The sequence below is a fragment of the Grampus griseus genome (genome assembly GCF_964374135.1).
Source record: "Grampus griseus genome assembly, chromosome: 5".
In the NCBI taxonomy this organism is placed as follows: domain Eukaryota; kingdom Metazoa; phylum Chordata; class Mammalia; order Artiodactyla; family Delphinidae; genus Grampus; species Grampus griseus.
The window spans coordinates 132,807,716-132,827,501 of NC_138998.1; the positions used below are offsets into that span (position 1 = coordinate 132,807,716).

General features: G+C 38.4%; 2 protein-coding genes across 2 annotated transcripts in view; both read left to right on the forward strand.

Annotated features, from left to right (window-relative positions):
- The window catches only part of MRPS6 (mitochondrial ribosomal protein S6), a 65,838-nt gene that overhangs the window by 11,821 nt on the left and 34,231 nt on the right, over positions 1-19,786 (forward strand). The gene's annotated exons all lie outside the window — the stretch shown is intronic.
- SLC5A3 (solute carrier family 5 member 3) lies at positions 11,495-14,459 on the forward strand (the record flags this gene model as incomplete). Its single annotated transcript, XM_082655594.1, has 1 exon — positions 11,495-14,459. One exon carries the CDS (start codon positions 11,495-11,497, stop codon positions 13,649-13,651), a length of 2,157 nt encoding a protein of 718 aa, XP_082511720.1. The 3' UTR covers positions 13,652-14,459.

Sequence of the window (19,786 nt, forward strand, 5' to 3'; positions counted from 1 at the left end):
CTGAATAAAAAGCGAAATTTTGCGGTAAGGTCTTTGCCGGGCGTATGTTGCAGGGAAGGTGTACTTAAGTGTCCTTTTAAAAAAATTGCTTCATCCATTATTAAGTAAATATATGACCCAGTAGTAGGTTGTTTTGATTGTCATTCTTTTGTGCTGGTGTACTGCTTGCCTTCTGTTTTGTTGGCAGTTACATGAGAAAGCAGTTTTGTGAAGTATACTACCTTGAAAACCTTAGACACTGAGTTTCCATCAGGGATGATCTTTAGTCCACCAGACTAGTAGCATGATTGGTCTCAGGAATGCCATTCTTATGTATAGACTGAGGGCCAGGATTTTATGCAAATTCAGTTTAAGGAGATTAAAGTGAAGAAAAGAAATTCCTTCTAATATCATTTCCTTTATTAAATATTTTATCTGATTAGGATGAAATAATTGGAAGCTACTTATAATTTCAACATCTCCTACCTTCTGACATCCAAGGAAAGCACTTCTGATCTCACTTTTCTGGATTTTTATACCAGTCTACTAGTTCTGTCTTTGAAATGTAAGAGAAAAATCCAGCTGCGTTTGTAATCTACAAAACCATGCCTCAGTTTTATGTTCACTTCTTAGGTTCAGTTCAGGGCATAATTTCTTCCAGTCCTTCCAAATTCTGTTAAAGTTATCCTGTTCGTGGTCCTATTGTTTACTTCTTGAAAATCCTGTATTCCCTAAACCTTGGAGAAGATGAGAAGGTTTTAAAATTTTCTAACCAAAAGTATCTGCCTGAGGAAACATCCCAATTTCAGGATCTTCTATTTTATGACTTGGCCTCCTGGGAGAATTAGAATCTGGTCTACCAGGAAGACTCTTGTGTTTACATTTTCTGGCCTCAGTCTCATGGAAAAATGAGAAACTTCTTGGCCTCTGTTCTTCTAGGAACATAAAATTGGAGCCAAGTAGGATGAGAACAGAAAACATGACGGTAAACCACCAAGTTGACCTGGTTGGATGTCCGAGATCTGTAAATCTTACGGTTTGTAATACCTAATTCTTAGTGGCTGGTTTAAGCAGGGTGTGTGTGTGTGTGTGTGTTACATATATGTGTGTGTGTGTATTCCCTCCACCCCTTGAATATTCAGCCATCTTAAGGGTTAGATAGTGTGATCTCCATTTTACACATGAAAAAACTGAAGCAGAAAGGTACCCGGGACCACACAGCTCAGTAAGGGGCCAAGTCAGGATCCTAAAGGCAGTCTCAAACTAGAAGCTATACTTTTGATCACTGCATCTGTAGAAAACAGTGTACACTGTACTGTTATTAGAGCTATAAAGTCCCTTTAGACTGAAGGATACCTGTTTTGAGTGCCTAGTAGGTGCCAGCACTACCATGTGTTTGGGGAACAGAGAGTTAAACTGTAGGACAAAGTTCCAGCTTTCATAGGGCTTACATTCTAATGAGGGAGACAAACTAGCAAATGCTGTGAAGAGAAACAGCAGGATAAGGGGACAAATGTGGCCTTATATTTTCGTTATAGTGCTCAGGCAAGGCTGAGACTAAAGTGAGGGAGCGAGCCATGGCCATTAACTGGGGGCAGAAGAGCAGGGATGAGTGCAGAGGTCTTGGAGTGGTTATATTAACATGGCATTCAATTCAGCAGGCTTTTATTTTATAGGTCGTCTTCAAGCTTTCCTGAAAGAATTGACAGCATATGACAGTTTAATGCTTACTTTTTTTCCACAGGACTTTTATCTAGTAATCTATCTTGATGAATTTGGCTTGAGGTACATGTTTTTCTCATTTTATAGAAGTGAGAATTAAGATGTGGACTCGAGCATACGTAAAGGTGACTCGTTTAACGAATCTCCATATTGTACCCGTCACCCAGTTTCAGCAGTTATCACCATTTACCACTCTTGCTTTATCTCCACCACCCCTTCCCTTTATTTATTTATTTTTTTTGCTGGAGTATTTTATATTTATCTTAAAATTTTAAACCTTTAGAAGAGTTACCAGTATAAGAACCATTCAGTTAACACCTGTATGCTTTTCACCTAGATCACTAATTTGCCATATTGACTCTTTTTTTATCATTTGAGAGTTTCAGGCATTGTTGACATGCCTTTCTTAGGAATAAGGACTTTCTTCCTAACCATAGCATGACCATTACACTCAGATTTGACATCAGTACAATACAGTTATAGAATGTTCAATTTGTGTTCTAATTTACCTTGTTATTCCAGTGTTATCCTTTAGTTCTTCAGTCCGTTATTCAGTCAAGGCTCATGTATTTGGTTGTTGTTTAGTCTTTTTGATCTAGAGCAGTTCTCAAGCCTTTGTCATTAAGGACAGTGTCACTTTGAAGAGTCCAGGCCCTTTGGTCGGGAGAATCCCTCAATTTGAATTTGTCTAGCTGCTTTCTCATGATTAGAGATTAGGTTAAACATTGTTGGCAGGAATGTTACATAGGGATGTCAGTTTGTCCCACTGTTGGGGATGTCAAACAATTATTTGGTTTAGGTGATATCCACCAGATTGCTCCATTATAAATGTACCTTTTTTCCTTTAGTAATTATTAAGTGATTTATGGAGTGACAAACTTGATTGAGACTCAATATTCTTTTTTCCAGCAGTCTTCCACTGGATTTAGCATTTATTGATGATTCAGAATCAGTTATTGCTGGAGTACTGCAGCAAATGCAAATGCAGATATAAAATTTCTCCTATAAATATTTATCATGTATCTAAAAGGTAAGGGCTTAAAAAACAAAAACAAAAAACCACAGTGCCTTTATGCTACCTCACTACAATTCCTTAACATGTAATATCCATATTCAGATGCCCTGAATTGTCTCAGTTGCTTCTCTACAGTTGATTTGCTTGAATCTGAATCCAAGCATCCACAGGTTGTATTTACTTGATGTTTTTGCAAGTGTTCCTGGGTATAGCATTCATGTCTGCCTTTAGAGATAAGATTAATTCTTGATGGGTGTAGGTGTTGACAGCTTCATGCATCCATTCTGAAGTTCCCATCAAACTTTCTTTCACCTAAGCGTTCTAGCATGCATTGTAATCATTGCCTAGGGACATTACTTCATTAGGGATTACGAAAGGTGATTCTCAGATTGCATCATTCCTTCTGTATCGATGAGCAGATTTTTTTCTGACCTGTGTTTATTTCCACTTTTTTATGTATACCTTCCTGGGGAGAGTTGTAAAAGGATACATTCTTCATCTTTACAGAGGATGGTTCTGGACTTCCTTAGTAATTCTGTAATATGTCCTCAATTTTCTCATATGTAAATTTGGGGGTAATTATGCCTACCTCTTGGGGATTTTGTGAGGATTAAATGGTCTGGTACATGTAGCTTAAAAATGGCGCCTGGCACTCATGTTGGGGTAAGCGCTAGTTATTAAAGTAACTTTTTCATTTAATTCTTCAAGTGTAATGGAGAGGCAGAGATGGGAGAGGTTCTTCATGTGTTGACATCAGCAGGATGCTTGAATTTGTATAGAGTGAGCTGAGCGAAGTGCTGCTTGCCCACACCAGGCTGTCCTTTTTGACTGCATGGAAACAACCATAATACACGAAGCATATATCACTGCACACTGTGAAATGGATATTGACAATTGAAGAGGTAAAATCTGGAACACATTCTGAAATGGAGTTAGTACAGTGAAGGGAAGTAGGTAGGTAGGGAGGATGAGATGGTGGCTCCAGGTACAGGTTTTTACTATGTCACGGCCCTTTGAGATTTTTATCTGAACAAAGGGCAGCATGCTTGCCTAGTCTGATTTGTCTTGTTATCATTCTACACTCAACTAGAGCTGTTTCAGATTGCAAATCACTTTGGTAGGGGAGGAAATGCTTTACTTCTTCTTGGCCTTTTAATCTGCCTTCTCTTTCTGCTTTAAAAAAATCCCACTGTTGATAATTGTATAGAGTGTTGGAAGTTTAGCACTCTTTTTTTTTTTTTGCGGTACGCGGACCTCTCACTGTTGTGGCCTCTCCCGTTGCGGAGCACAGGCTCCGGACGCGCAGGCTCAGCGGCCGTGGCTCACGGGCCTAGCCTCTCCACGGCACGTGGGATCCTCCCGGACTGGGGCACGAACCCATGTCCCCTGCATCAGCAGGTGGACTCTCAACCACTGCGCCACCAGGGAAGCCCAGTTTAACACTCTTGATCAGGTGTTTAGTCATTAATATTTGATTCATTTATTTAAACATTTGAGCACCTGCAGTGTGCAAGATAGTGTTCTAGACACAGACCCACATCAGTGAGCATCAGAGACTAGGGTCTCTACCCTCCTGGAATTTACATTTTGGTAATGAGGTGACAGTAAATATGAGGAAGTTGTATAGTATGTTAGAAGGTGTTGAGTCCTGTGGAAAAAAATAAAGCAGGATAAGGAGAGATTGAGATGGTTAGGAAGTTACTTTTAAGCAAAGACAATGAGAGGAGAGCAAGTCTTGTGAAAATCTGGGGGTGCAGAGTGTGTCCTGCATAGGGAACAGCTAGTGTCAAGGTCCCGAGGCATGTTTGGTACATTGTGCATTGTGAGTGAAGAGGTGACTGCTTGCTGTGTTAATGCCCTGTAGTGGGCCAAGGGCCAGAGCTTGGAGACAGGTTAAGAGGCTAGGGCAGTTAACTGGATGAGATGGAATGGTGATTTGGGGCAGGGTGCTAGTGGTTGAGATTCTGAGTGGTCTGATTCTGGATATAGTTTTTGAGAGAAAGCTAACAGATTTTGCTAATGGATTGATTATGAGTGGGTTGAGAGAGAAAGTGAGCAAACCTTCAGGGATGACTGATAATTTTTGGCTTGAGCAATAGTAAGGATGGAGTCGCCATTTTCTGAGGTGAGGAAGATTGAGAATGGAACAGCTTTAAGGGGGTGAGCCAAATTATTCACACTCCCAAGGAAAAGGGTAGGTGGTTACAAACTCTTCATTCAGTAAGGACAGTGGTCCATAGATTTTGCTATGAGAACTCATATCTATAGATCATATAGCCAGTTCTTTTAACCTAATGTCTTAAGGATGTAAGAGTTAGCAGATGAAGGAAGGCTGAGATTCATATAGCCTGTGGTAACAAGGTCAGATGTAGAATAGACTTTGAGACTTAATTTTTTAATTCTAACACTGAAAAAGAGAATGGAGGCAAAAGCCTTGGACTTGGAGAGTGAGAAGCTGTTTGAGCCTTGATCTTCTAGCCGAATTTCCTGCTCTGTGTGTTTTTACTTATATGAGAAGCCTGTGCCTGGGACTACTTTTTGTTTTGAATCTCTTCGTTTTCTTCATACATATATTCATCACAAATGATCATACATAAATACTTCAGTTGGATTTTATCCTGTACACTCTTTGCAGTCACTTTCGTTAACATTTGTTATATATACATCTCAGTTGTTTTCTGTGCAAACTCAAAATTTTTAAACATGGGTGATATTGAATGATCTTTTATTAATATTGTTTGTTTCTATTAATAAATGTCCTTTTCATGAAAGATAGTATTGCATAGTGATTAAGGGAAGAAGCAATTTAAACCTAGATGGGAGTGCAAATCCAGATGTAAACACAAATAACTGTATCCTGGGGTGTTATACTACTTCATTGGTTTCAGTTTTGTGTGTAAAATGATCATAATAATTGTACTTATCCCATAATTGTTGTGAGGATTAAAGTAATGCATACAGCACTCTAGGTACAGTACCTACAAGGTGTTAGGACTTACTGCCAGGTAGTTATTTTTTATCTCCATTATTTATAACTCATTTATGATAACTAGTCGTTTGCAAGCAAATAGTGCTGAGCCTCTTGAATTCTTCCCATAAAAAGTTAACACAAAACGCTTGGTCATTGGGATTACATGATATGGTATCATAGGCTCTTCTACTCCGTTACTTTACATTTTCATTTCTCTCAAAAAATATAGGTTATTGGAGTTTGCTCCATACACATGTTCTGGTATCATCCACATAAATATTGAAACCAGTGGTAGTTTCAAATTTACCCCCATACCCAAAAGGTCTTCATTGCTGAGACTTCTTTCGAAAAATAAACAAAACCAAAAAGACCCCTGGTGAGCCACACTTCTACATTCTTCGAAGCAAATTAAAATGACTGTATCTTGGGGGATGTGTGTATATGGATGAAATGATAAATCTAGTGATTTATGAACTTTTCTAGGTGAATAAGATTTTATTTGAAGAAATGGCTTACTTACATGGGAAACCATCCCTCCTAACCCCCCACCCCCAATAATTTGCTAAAAGTAGAGCCGTTCTGGTTGGTAGAGGGTTGCTGGAGGGGTGCTTAAATCCCTGTTCACTCTGCCTCACCTCCCACCCCTGTGATGGGACACCCCCATGTCCCATCTAGGAACCCTCAATATAGTTTGAATGCCATTTGAGTTCAATCACGGTTTCATACATTTCTTACATACTTCCAAAAACTTGAATAGCAAGATTGTAGGTATAGTAGAAATGTTTTGCCAAAGAAATTTAAGGGCAAGCTCCTTAAATGTTTTAGGGACTATTATATGATTACATGTCTTCAGCTCCACTTGTAATTTAAAATTGGCTGGAATTCATATCTGTTGTATTAGAAACACTCATTTTCCTTTCAGTGTCACTGATAAACTGCTATCATAGCCAAGCTCTACAATTTTAAAGTTAAGCAAGGGTTGAGGAAGGCCCTGTTATGAGTATGTATATACCAAGCGCCAGTAACCTATTCCACTAGAGGAGTTTGCTTTGCTGGACTTTGAATCAAGATAACAGAAGTGAAAATGTGTCTGAAAAGTCCATAAGTAGAATTTTATATAAATTTAGTGAGTTTTTTTGTATTTAACTTGAATGAAGTGATGTAGATAGGAGCTAATAGTTGAGGTGGTTGGGAGCCTGTTTAAAATATTTGTGAGAGAACTGCATATTTAATACATTATTTTATTTAGTTCTTTTTATCTATAAACTTTTATGAGGCTTTTAAAACACCTGGGGTATCGTTGACAGTTTAATTTGAAAGGCGCCGATATCACCACTTCCAGTCTATGCAAGTTGTAGACAGTGAAGTGACGTTTACTGAGCACCTGCCTGTGTCACTGGGCAGCACACTTTCTAGGTGTTACTTATTCCTTATTAAACTATTAGGAGCTGCATGGTGCTTTCATTTTACAGATGAGACAGTTGAGGCTCACAGAGATTGTTACTTGCCTAAGATCCTGCAGTTAGGAAGTGACAGAGCTTGGACCCCCAGCCCTTCAAAGCTCGTCTGCTTGCTTGACTATGCCACCTACACATGTAAGTTTTCAGATGTGTTGGTGTATTCTGTACCCCTTAAATTACTAGTTAGTAAAGGGAATATTTTCCATTGGATCAAAATGAGCAAGACTTGGCAAGCCTGCTGTTGACAGTAGTGGGCTCTGCCTATTCAGATTGTCCTTTTGAATGTTTGGTTTTTAAATCGACCCCAAAGATAAAAAGGTTGTGGTTTGGTCACTTTGAGGGTCACTTTGTTCTACTCTTTGGTAGTTCACTAGCCTCATTGAGTTTATTATGACTTGCAGCCCTGATGGCTTTAAGGTTTGTTTTTCTTGTTCTTTGTTTGGTTTTTATGGCAGATGACTTTCTTTTAAGAGTGACCATACATCCTGGATTTTACAGAATGTCCCAGAATAGTTTCCTAGTTTGGAAGATAAACTATATGTTTTTCCTAGATAATAGAAGAGAGATGTTAGATTTGGTCATAACTAATTATGTTTTGATTATATTACCTGAAGGGGTTTAATAGCTGATTTAAATTTGGTCTTAACCTATTTTACTCTTTCTAGTTCAAACACAGCAAATATTTGTGTACACTTCTTTATTTGGATTAATTCTTTAACTGTAATTTAATTCATCCAAGTAAATGAGATAGTACTTTCATGTACCAAGATTGTATTTTAATTTTGTGCGGAACTATCAACAAAACACTGCTTTCTGAGACAGAAGCCCCCTCCTGTTGGGGAGAGTCTCTCAGTTTCACAACACCCTTGTGTTTGATTGAAATCAGCTAAATTTCTTACACTGGCCATCATAACTAGGGGACCGTTTCTTTATACATTCTACGTCTATTACTCTCATTATAGAAATAATCATTTTCTTAAAAATGCACTACCAAGGAGCCAACCCACATACTTATCATTACTATACCTACTTTTATTACTTGTCCCACCTTTCTCACTTACGGGATTTATCTGAACCGTAAACCAGCTTAGTCCTAGAAATATAAAAACATAAATTAAAAAATTTCATTTTAGCTGGAGAAAAAATTTTTCCATGTATATTCTTTCTAACAATAAAGGAACTCTGGATAGTGTTCGTTATATTTTTGTTGTAGAAATGTTTACTTCTTTAAAAGAGTGAGAAAAAATATGCAAAACTTGTATATTTTATTTGGAACCATTTTTTAAGAATTGCACAGTTTATCTCCTGAAAGCCTGTGACAGTCTCTCTTAATGACTAGAATGTGAAATTTGGCTGCATTGTATTATAGTATTTTATATCTTTCTGTAAACTAATTTGATCTGTTTTTGTTTTTGTTTCCTTTTCCAGTCTTTACTAGGTGCTGGTCTCTGGATGTTTTTTGTTTAAGTTGGAAAAATCTTAAATCTGTCCAGACTGATATGGTATCCAGTGAGATGGGGACTGTTGGCAGTGGCTTTTGAAGGATCTGAGGGGGCAGAAAGAGTTGAGAACTCGGCCTTGAGCTAGTGTTTGGCGTCGTCCTGCTGCCTCTCCTGTGGGCCCAACGTTTTTTCTCTCTAGCTTACCTGCCAGCTGTTCTAGGGAAGTTAGGGGTTAGACCAGTGTAAGCATTCATCAGGGAGCAGAATATGGCTTGGATATCTTACTTGCATCCTATTTGACAATGGGAAACAGTGTTGTTTATTTTAGCAGTGCTTCCTGGTGATCGGAGAAGGAAGGGCTTGTTTTGTTTCTGAGCACTCTGTTCTTTGAACAAATAGGCTGCTGCAGCAGCCACTACAACACATACCCGCTTCCACCTTCCCTCCAAACAAAAATAAAAACACTCTGGGTGTTTGTCCCTTCTTGAGGAGACAGATAGTCAAGTATTGCTGTTGAGAAGAGAGACACTTGAAATGGCCGTTCTGACCAGTAAGCTAGGCTTATCTGTGTGTAAGTTGGAACAAAATGGCAAGGGTATGGCTTGGATGTTGGATGGCAGTGGGAGCTCTGTTGGAGGCAGGGATCTCCTAATTGCCAACTACAGTTTTCTTTGTAACTGAGGACCTAACCCTTATACTGAAATGTTACAGGTACCCTTTTAAATAATTAATATTTATTAGTCACCTGATTAGATTTTATTAAAAATTTAGGTAATTCTTCCTAAATAATGTCCAAGTATTTTTTTTAATAACTTGAACATTTGGGGGTCAGAGAAAGTAGTCATAGAAATACAAGCAGCTTCAGGTTTTGGCAAGTATGAAGTGATACAAATACCAACTTTTAGTGTATTTTATGTTTTTGTGTGTGGCAGTTTTACTCATGCCAGTCATTATTGACACTGGCTTTTAGGAGGAAAGATTTTAGTCAGGTTTTTTTTGGTGTAATTGTTGTAGTGCTTTATGCTTAAAAAGGCATAAAGATGGGTTTAAGACATTTCTACGTGGCAGCATTATTAATTAGACCTAATAACCTAATTCGGTAGCATGTTTATCTTTAAGCATTATTTCCAGCTCTTTTCCTTACCAGTAAGAGGTTTGTTGTTAAGTGTTTAGTACTGTGGTCTATTTGGAAAAGAGGTGGCTTTTAGTATCATTTATAGAACTTAATGATTTTTAAAGGAAAGTATCTAGATTCATCAAAAAGCATCTGCTTTGTCAAGCATAAAAAAAATTACACTCTGAGGTTGCCTTATCTCGAAAGGAGAAATCACTTTAGGAGTTAACATGTGGAAGGCATTAGGTTGAATAACAAAATGTTTTTCATATTGGTCTTTCAGCTCCAATTATAATAACTTTGAAGATTCAGAATTTGTCTCTTTTTCCAGGAGAAAACCCGTCATATTCATAAACTCAATTTTAGGTAAATTTAAATGTCTGTTTTTCAATGATTTTCTTAATCCAGGACTGAAAAGATCTGATTGACTTATTGAAGACAATTTATTATCTAATGGTTTATAGATGTCTGTTTTGTTTAGGTTTGGAAGATATAATAATAATAATAATGACGTTATTTTTCAGTCTTCCAGAAAAATTTTCTATTTCTTCCTCCTCTCCTTGCTCTGTATACCCTTCAACAAGAAAGCATTAAAAGGAAAAATTATTCAGCAAAATCAAACCTTGAGTCAGTGCCTTTATCATCTCAGAGGTTCTCTTGGAAATAATGCCTGATGAAATGGAAGGGAAGGAAATGACTTTCTGTAACATTAAAAAAATCTTTTTTTCAATGTCTTCCTTCTAGCTAGCAGAGTAAAATTTTAGGGTTGTTTAGGTATGTTCCTAGTTTTTTTGTGTGGAACATCTTGTTTCCCCTTAGGGCAGGAGTCATGTCACAATTTCTAGGTTAATGTATGATGACTAGCACAGATGTACATTTGTAGTAGGAATTTAGGAAAATTTTGTAACAGTAGTCTGCACAGACTAAGCAGTACTTGGTATTGTGTTTGGGGGTAGATGGTAATACTTAGTAAATACCTGTTCTGTCCAGGACCCTAACTGGCTATAAAATACATTACTCTCAGGATTCACAGTATTTGAAGATTCATTTTGGTGTCCTTATTTATTATGAATAATTAGTGTCATCCCCCCGCCCCCAAAGTGCTTTAAGACCTTGGTGCCTTTCCAATCTGAGACTACCACACTAAGACAAGAAAGGGCAGTGTCATGGTGGGCATTTCTTAGTTGCCAGAGAAGTTAAGCCACTTAGTTAGGAGGTCAATTAATTTTTGTTCTTACTTCAAAATGATAAATATTCTCCCTGACTTTAAGTATCAGATGTGATAGTATGGATCGCTCTTTCCTGTGGAACTAAAGTACATATATTTTAAAAGTTTTTTTTTTCTTTTTATAATGTCTTGTTGCGCCGTTTTGCTAGACTGAAAGTTTCCTCATCGCTTGGTGAGCCCCTCCTCTAATTCAATCTTTGTCTTTTGTCTTTGCTGCCTTGCAGGGTTGGTACAGTAGGCTTCACTAGACTTAGCTGCAACTCAGAATTTCTCCTCCAGCACCTGAGTAAATGCTGATGGTCTTGTGGAGAGTGGATTAAGAGTACGAGCTAAGTTCTCAATCCCAATTAAGAAGCGGAGGAAAATTTAAACTGTCTCCTTCAAAGTTTATCACAACCGCCACCATCAAGACAGCAAACCAAAGGACAAAGACTTTGACCTGCTGTGTTGCTCTGTGTAGTCCAGTTCACGTACGGTTTACAGACTTGGCTGGGGTTACTAATGAGTAAATAAAAAGTTGGACACTTCTGTCATTGGACACTTTTATTCACAAAGTTACCAAAATGAGGGCTGTGCTGGAGACAGCAGACATTGCCATAGTGGCCCTGTATTTTATCCTGGTCATGGGCATTGGTTTTTTTGCCATGTGGAAATCTAATAGAAGCACTGTAAGTGGATACTTCCTGGCGGGGCGCTCTATGACCTGGGTAGCAATTGGTGCCTCTCTGTTTGTGAGCAATATTGGGAGTGAGCACTTCATTGGGCTGGCAGGATCTGGAGCTGCAAGTGGATTTGCAGTGGGCGCATGGGAATTCAATGCCTTACTGCTTTTGCAACTTCTGGGATGGGTTTTCATCCCGATTTACATCCGGTCAGGGGTATACACCATGCCTGAATACTTGTCCAAGCGATTTGGTGGCCATAGGATTCAGGTCTATTTTGCAGCGTTGTCTCTGATTCTCTATATCTTCACCAAGCTCTCAGTGGATCTGTATTCGGGTGCCCTCTTTATCCAGGAGTCTTTGGGTTGGAACCTTTATGTGTCTGTCATCCTCCTCATTGGCATGACTGCTTTGCTGACTGTCACCGGAGGCCTTGTTGCAGTGATCTACACAGACACTCTACAGGCTCTGCTCATGATCGTTGGGGCACTCACACTTATGATTATTAGCATGATGGAGATTGGCGGGTTTGAGGAAGTTAAGAGAAGGTACATGTTGGCCTCACCCAATGTCACTTCCATCTTGTTGACATACAACCTTTCCAACACAAATTCTTGTAATGTCCACCCTAAGAAAGATGCACTGAAAATGTTGCGGAATCCAACAGATGAAGATGTTCCTTGGCCTGGATTCATTCTTGGGCAGACCCCAGCTTCGGTGTGGTACTGGTGTGCTGACCAAGTCATCGTGCAGAGGGTCCTAGCGGCTAAAAACATTGCTCATGCCAAAGGCTCTACTCTGATGGCTGGCTTCTTGAAGCTTCTGCCAATGTTTATCATAGTTGTCCCAGGAATGATTTCCAGGATACTGTTTGCTGATGATATAGCTTGCATCAACCCAGAGCACTGCATGCAAGTGTGTGGAAGCAGAGCTGGGTGCTCTAATATTGCGTACCCACGCCTGGTGATGAAGCTGGTTCCTGTGGGCCTCCGGGGCTTAATGATGGCAGTGATGATAGCAGCTCTGATGAGTGACTTGGACTCTATCTTTAACAGTGCCAGTACCATATTCACCCTCGATGTGTACAAACTCATCCGCAAGAGTGCAAGCTCCCGGGAGCTAATGATTGTGGGGAGGATATTTGTGGCTTTTATGGTAGTGATCAGCATTGCGTGGGTGCCCATCATCGTGGAGATGCAAGGAGGCCAGATGTACCTTTACATTCAGGAGGTAGCAGATTACCTGACGCCCCCAGTTGCAGCCCTATTCCTTCTGGCAATTTTCTGGAAGCGCTGCAATGAACAAGGGGCTTTCTATGGTGGAATGGCTGGCTTTGTTCTTGGAGCAGTCCGTTTGACACTGGCCTTTGCCTACCGTGCCCCAGAATGTGACCAACCTGATAACAGGCCAGGCTTCATCAAAGACATCCATTACATGTACGTGGCCACAGCGTTGTTTTGGGTCACAGGACTCATTACTGTAATTGTTAGCCTTCTCACGCCACCTCCTACGAAGGAACAGATTCGTACCACCACCTTTTGGTCTAAGAAGAGCCTGGTGGTAAAGGAGAGCTGCTCCCCAAAAGAAGAACCGTACAAAATGCAAGAGAAGAGCATCCTGAGATGCAGTGAGAATAGTGAGGCCATCAACCACGTCATTCCCAATGGGAAATCTGAAGATAGCATTAAGGGCCTGCAGCCTGAAGATGTTAATCTGTTGGTGACCTGCAGAGAGGAGGGCAACCCAGTGGCTTCTTTAGGTCATTCAGAGGCAGAAACACCTGTAGATGCTTATTCCAATGGGCAAGCAGCTCTCATGGGTGAGAAAGAGAGAAAGAAGGAAACAGAGGATGGAGGCCGGTACTGGAAGTTCATAGATTGGTTCTGTGGCTTTAAAAGTAAGAGCCTCAGCAAGAGGAGTCTCAGAGACCTGATGGAGGAGGAGGCTGTTTGTTTACAAATGTTGGAAGAAACTCCACAAGTAAAACTAATACTAAATATTGGACTTTTTGCTGTGTGTTCACTTGGAATTTTCATGTTTGTTTATTTCTCCTTATGAACTTTTAAGGATATGATGAGACACTAACTTAAGAAAATACTGGTCTTTGAAAAAAACAAAACACTTATGTAACTGTTGCATCTCTCAGGCATTGTTTACGCTGTAGGTTTTAGCCAAATTTTACTTAGCAGAAAAATCATCTATTTGCAAGACTTTATTTTCCCAGAGATGGATGAAAGTAAAATTTCAATCTAAATGAAGTAAAACTTGTTTAACAGACTGAATTGTGCAAATGTGGTTTAAAATTTTCCATACCAAAGTAAGGAGAGACCAATTATTCTCATAGAGCACTTAGAGCAGAATATATGCTAAGATATCACGAATAAGATATACTGTCTGCACTGCCAAATCTTGGTAGGCCTTCTTACCCTGAAGTAGAAGACTTGCTCATTTTAAAGTTTTTTCTCTCTCTGTAATCCCTACTTCCATTTTAAAAAACTGAATTTGTAGACATTGTATAATCAATTATGTACTGAAAATCGCTAACATGTGCTTGTTTCAGGGCAAGTTCGTTTGCCAGGTTCGTTTTGTTAGCATGAGCCTATGGATTCTGAATGCTGAAAGAAAGGAAGAAGAATGTTTTCCTGTAGCTATTCTTGTACCGCCAGTATATGGAATGTTGGGAAAAAGTTTGTTCCAGTTGCTTTTTTCTTTTTTTCCTACTTTGAAGTTTAAGTGAACCATACTCAAACGACCACCAAGTCTGTCTTTATAAAGTTGTATGTCATGATTGTATTGTACATGATTATGGGGGAGAAAATGAAGTAAACATTGCTGATGATCCCCAGATTTACTGACCAAATTAAGATCATTTATATAGTTTGGAAATTAGCATCCCCTAAGCAGCATTTGATCGACTAAGCTGAACAGGTGATAGTCTAATACTAAATATTGGACTTTTTGCCATGTGATCACTTGGAATTTTCATGTTTTCATACTTCATTAATTCTCTAACTTTGTTCTTGTCATTTGGTAATATTCTTTATTAGCCAGGTACCTTCCCAAGTGGATCCATTTGGAAGATATGTCCGGAAATTTGAAGAAGAATTAACTCTGCCTTTGTGCTGGGTTGCCCTACTTGATTAGATTGTGAGATATTGCAGTTGAGTTTTTAGAGTGAAAATTTAATTCTCAGATCATATTGTATCCTTGATAAGTCTTTTTTTTCCCCGATTTACTTTTTTTTCAAAAGACTTGCCATGTGTACACAGCCTCTACATTTTTGTTTAAAAAGTTAACAGTGACTTAGAGTGTGATGATATTTTGTTGCAAACTGACCATCAGTAACAGAAAACTCAAGAGTGCATGCTTTGCCATTGGTGGATTGTCAGTATAGTTTTTCTGTAGAATGGATAGCATGTTCAAGAGGTGCCATGAACAAGAACTTCTACGGGTTTCATAGTGTGTCTTGTAGAGGAGATTACAGGACTTGCGTTAATTGTAGGACCCTCTATCTTGACATGGCTTCATACCCAGTTACAGCCTTCCTGGAAGAGAATCCATTTTTCACAGAGTGATTCCCTTCATGAGGACAGGGTACAAAAGACGTCTGAGAAGAGCTCTACAGATTAGGTAGTTCTTTGTGTGTCCTGTCCTTTTTCCTCCATGACAGATGAAGGAAACTAATTGTGTATCTACTTTGACTTTTCTGTAATCTCTGATATTTTTTAAATTGCATGATTTTATTAACCTTTATTCTTCAGGGGAAAATTATTACTTTTTTTAGATATTTTTGTAGATTTTGAATCAAAACTCAGTCCTAATGACTTTAAATTTTTTTGTACTTATAAACTAGTTTCATTATGATGGATTTGATTAGTTCAAAGTTGATTTTAGAAATTGTCAGGTAGCATAATGTCTTCCCATCTCCAGGGGGCTTTCTGAAGGACTGAGTCTGTAGATGAAAAAAATAATTCATGTACGAATAGTATGATTTCTGAGAGCTTATTAGAGTGCCTTGTGGAATTTTGTTCTCAATTTCATTCTTAAGGTTTATAAGCTGGGGGCCAAATAAAAATAAGGACCATCCTTTTCTTGTGTGGAGGCTGAGGCTGTGACATGTCCAAGGTTACAAAGTCTGTTGGGAAGAACAGAAAACCAGGTGTCCAAATCTGGATTCATGGTTTGTCCTCTTCTTTTTTCAAAGGAACTGTTCTTCCTTTGAGACAGCCTTTTGATATTTGGGGAAATAACAGGATCTTAGATTTTTCAAATTGACATTAAGTTGTAGGAATTAAAATTTTTCTTTGACTCTGAACACCTTGCTGTGTAACTCAGCAGTGAGGACTGACATATTGGCTGAGCAGCCTTCTTACCCCTTCTATTAAAAGCATAAATGAATAGGTGGTATTTAAGTGGATTTTTCCCCCTTTTATTTAATGTTGACTCCTAATAGTTTGGGATATTAGCATCCCCCTACCTTCTCTCTGCTGTTGTCTTAGTATGATACATAAAATACATCATCTTGTGTCTATTCATGTGTATATAGCAGTAGGTCAAGTTTAGAGTACTAATGTTTGTAAATAAGGAATGATTATTAGCATATCCATTAGGATTGTTTATTCTTGCCAGTATAAACATTTTATTTAGACTGAAGTCCCTGAAGCTTGCCCTTCTTATTGCCTCCCAGTAATAGATAATGTGCTTGAATAAGTATGTGAATTCCTGATTGCAACTTCATTTCAGGGGACCATTCTTCAGTCTGTATTTCATTAGAATGATTGTTCATGGAATGATACATGGTCTGTCTTAAAGCTAGCAAAATAGTCATACTTTACACTAACTAAATGGGTCCTAAATGATGACATTGATACCTAGACATTAACATGTATATGTTTTCATATTGGCTCAAGCTGAGGTTCAGAATTGGCTAAGAGTGATTGACTACAGTAGTTAGCTACGAGTCAGAATGAAGCGAGGACACTGGTCTTCAAAGGTGGAGAAAAATATTGTCTTATCTGCTGTTAATGGTATCTCCAGTTCTTAGATTTTTGTCCTCTCAGGCAATCTTAGTCTCCAGATCTGATGAGAAGAGCTTATTACCCTGACATGCAGAATGATTATTGGTTCCTTTGTGGTACCTCTAATTTCCCTGTTCATCTCAGAATATTTTGTCCTCCCACCCAAGACAGTAAGCGGCTTTTGAAACAGCTGAGCCAGTCTTTTCCCCCAGCCTTTCTTTCCTGGTGAGGTTATCACTCTTATCTTTTGGTTAGAGAAGCATCAAGCAGTAGCAATGGCGCTGTGTCCTTTGGCCTAAATCCAGCAGATCTGATCTCCCAAGGCTTCTTTTTCACTTGGCTCAAAGGATCCATTGTCTGTTTGCGCAAAGAGGCTGGCCTGGGTCACAAAGCCCTAGCTCTTGGGGATGGCAAGTCAAGTAATTAGTGGGGGCCCATCACTTCATGAAACTTCACATTTTAAGAACTGAGTGGGAAGGTTGTTACTCAGTTCTCTAACCTGAGGCTAAGTGGGGGCTTGAAAGTCTTGTCCAGGGTGATTAGAACCTTTAAGTCTCTACATTTCTCAGTCCATTGCTGTCTTCCCTATATTGGGTGTGTGGATCTTCCCCTCTCTTTAGATATCATTTAATGTAGCTTATGGGTTATTCTCATTCTTTACCACCCTATAGAGCTGCTATATTATTAGCTATTAAAAGGTTAGACCCATCAATGTTCCCACTTGGCAGTATTCGGCCTACTTGCTTTTCTTATACTTTACTCCCATACGTCATTTTCTTCTGAGGTATGATGGCTGAAAATGACCACATGGGTATCTAGTAGTGACACCTCAGCATTTCCTGAGTTTGGGTTGAGAGATGTATAAAGACCATTGTTGTTAAATTCCGTGAGTACGGAGACTTGCCAGGACAAAATTTTCTTAAGAAGTCAGAAACACTATTAAGTGAGATGCTGAGAAGTACCTGGATGATGCAGACTTAACAGAAGACAAAATTAGCTTAAAATGTGTTAGATGTAGAATCATATTCATTGAACTCTAGAACTTGAGGTATCTTTGCTATCAGCTAGTTTAAACCCCTCCGCATATAGATTAGGGTACAGTGAATAAGATCAAGCTTGTTAAACCCTGGTTTGATGTTAAATATCGTAAAGTATGAGTTTATTAACATATTTGAGGTTAAAATGACTGATATTTCATAATGATACTTTAGTAGAAAAAATACTTTTAGGTTTCAGTATTCATAAGATTTATCATTAGCCAGGTGTTAAATTGTTTAAGTCATTTTAATGTTGACATTAGCCTGAGCAGACTTTACAAATGGGATATATTCCTATTTGTGTGTATGCCTACCTACCATTCAGAGAGACTGGTTTCCCCCTTTGTCTTCCCTCACGTTGCTTTAATTATTCACCTATTCTTTCAACACTTAACAGATTCCTATTTTGATCTTTTGTCAGCTTAATTCACTTTGTTTCAGGCTTATTGTCATGGTGTGCAGAAGTGCTGCTTTGCCCCATATTTGAAGGTCTGGATCCAAATAGTGATTCACTAAATATAGTTGTGTTTAAATATACTAAATTTCTATTAGCTTAAACTGTTCTCAAGAATTGTTTTCTTAGACTTTGTGTTCACTAATAATAAAAGCCCTTAATAATTCATCAGTATTTTATTCTCGAAACTCAGTTTTCAAAAATTAGGAGGCAAGAATAGTTAAATTCACACCAGTCCCTTTGAAATGATGGTGTCACAATGTAGAGAGGAATGGAGTTTGTTTTGATGCCGAAAAGCCTTGTTCTTGCAGTAATTAAAGGTAAAAAGTTGGAACTAGTCAGTTGGCATATAGAGAAACCCTTTTGTACTAGTTAGGTATGAAGCTGGATTACAAAAGAAGTAATCTTTTGATCACTACATTTGGTTTTCTTGGTTGACTTAACTCAGGGCTGCAAATCCCTTTTCCTCCATTAAGCTAACTTCTCTTAATTTGGTATGCTTTTTGTCAAACTCTCACCTCTGTTGGAAGAGTAGATAGATACTCAACTACTTTGACTCCAGAACAGAATTTAGCTAAGGTTCAAAATAATTGATGGGCTTTGCCAGCATTGAGTCCCACACCATTATTCATGTTGTCATATAAATGTTTTTATTTAAACTTCTCTCCAGTGCTGGGAATAAGGCTTTAAACTACTGATTCACCTTTAAAGGAATGTTAAGAGAATTGATATAATTTATGTTTGTTTCCATCTCAAATCCTTTATAAAAGATAGGATTTAGCTTATTGTTTTGGGTTAAGCACCCCATTTATCTGATAACCAACAGGCTTAACCATTGGCATATAGTCTTTTACTCAGAAGTAAACAGAAAAGGTTTGATGTATCTGTATCATTACTCATCTCGTGCACTTTACTTTTTCGGGGAGAACCATAATCTGAGACTTGACTTAAACCAATAACCTTAATTTATGTAATGACTTTTAAAAGTTTGGTTTGGTTACCTGGATACATAGTGTGTTTGCAGAGAGGGATGCTAGAATAAATAAGTCAAGACAAAGCACAGTGGTCTCAGATTCTTGTTAGTGTAGGAGCAGTGCTTTGCTCTCCTCAGAGAAGCACTGTATTATAATTGTTGCCCAGGATAATGGAGCCCCCCACCCCAGTTCAAGACAGTTTACAGTAAGTGAACTCTGTCATTGAGGGAAATACATTTTCCAGTGATTTCGGCAACAGCACAAGTTGACAGTAGGTAACCACACCTTTGTTGGAGACTTATATTGGAAATTCACCTTGTACCCTAGTGCTGCTGGATAAAGGAGTGTTTACTTTTTTTATTGCCTCTGGACAAACTACTCTGGATAATTTTCCAATATATCAGTGTAGCCTATACCTCTATAAGTGGAATGTTCCTTAATAACTCACTTTTTTGTTACACTAGTTGGAAACTGAAATTAAGCTCATTGCTATCTATATTATTGAAACCCCCAACTGGCAAAGGCCATTCTGTAGGGTATATTCCATAATATAATCATCTTCTGAAATTTATGTTTTGATTAGTGCCTTCTGGCTGCCAATACTGAATCTGCTAGTTCACACCTTTCCCTTTCTTGATAGATAACTCTTATTTGTTACAGTTCCTCTTTCTAAATATCGTTATAGCTAGTGAAGAAAATACATTTATATT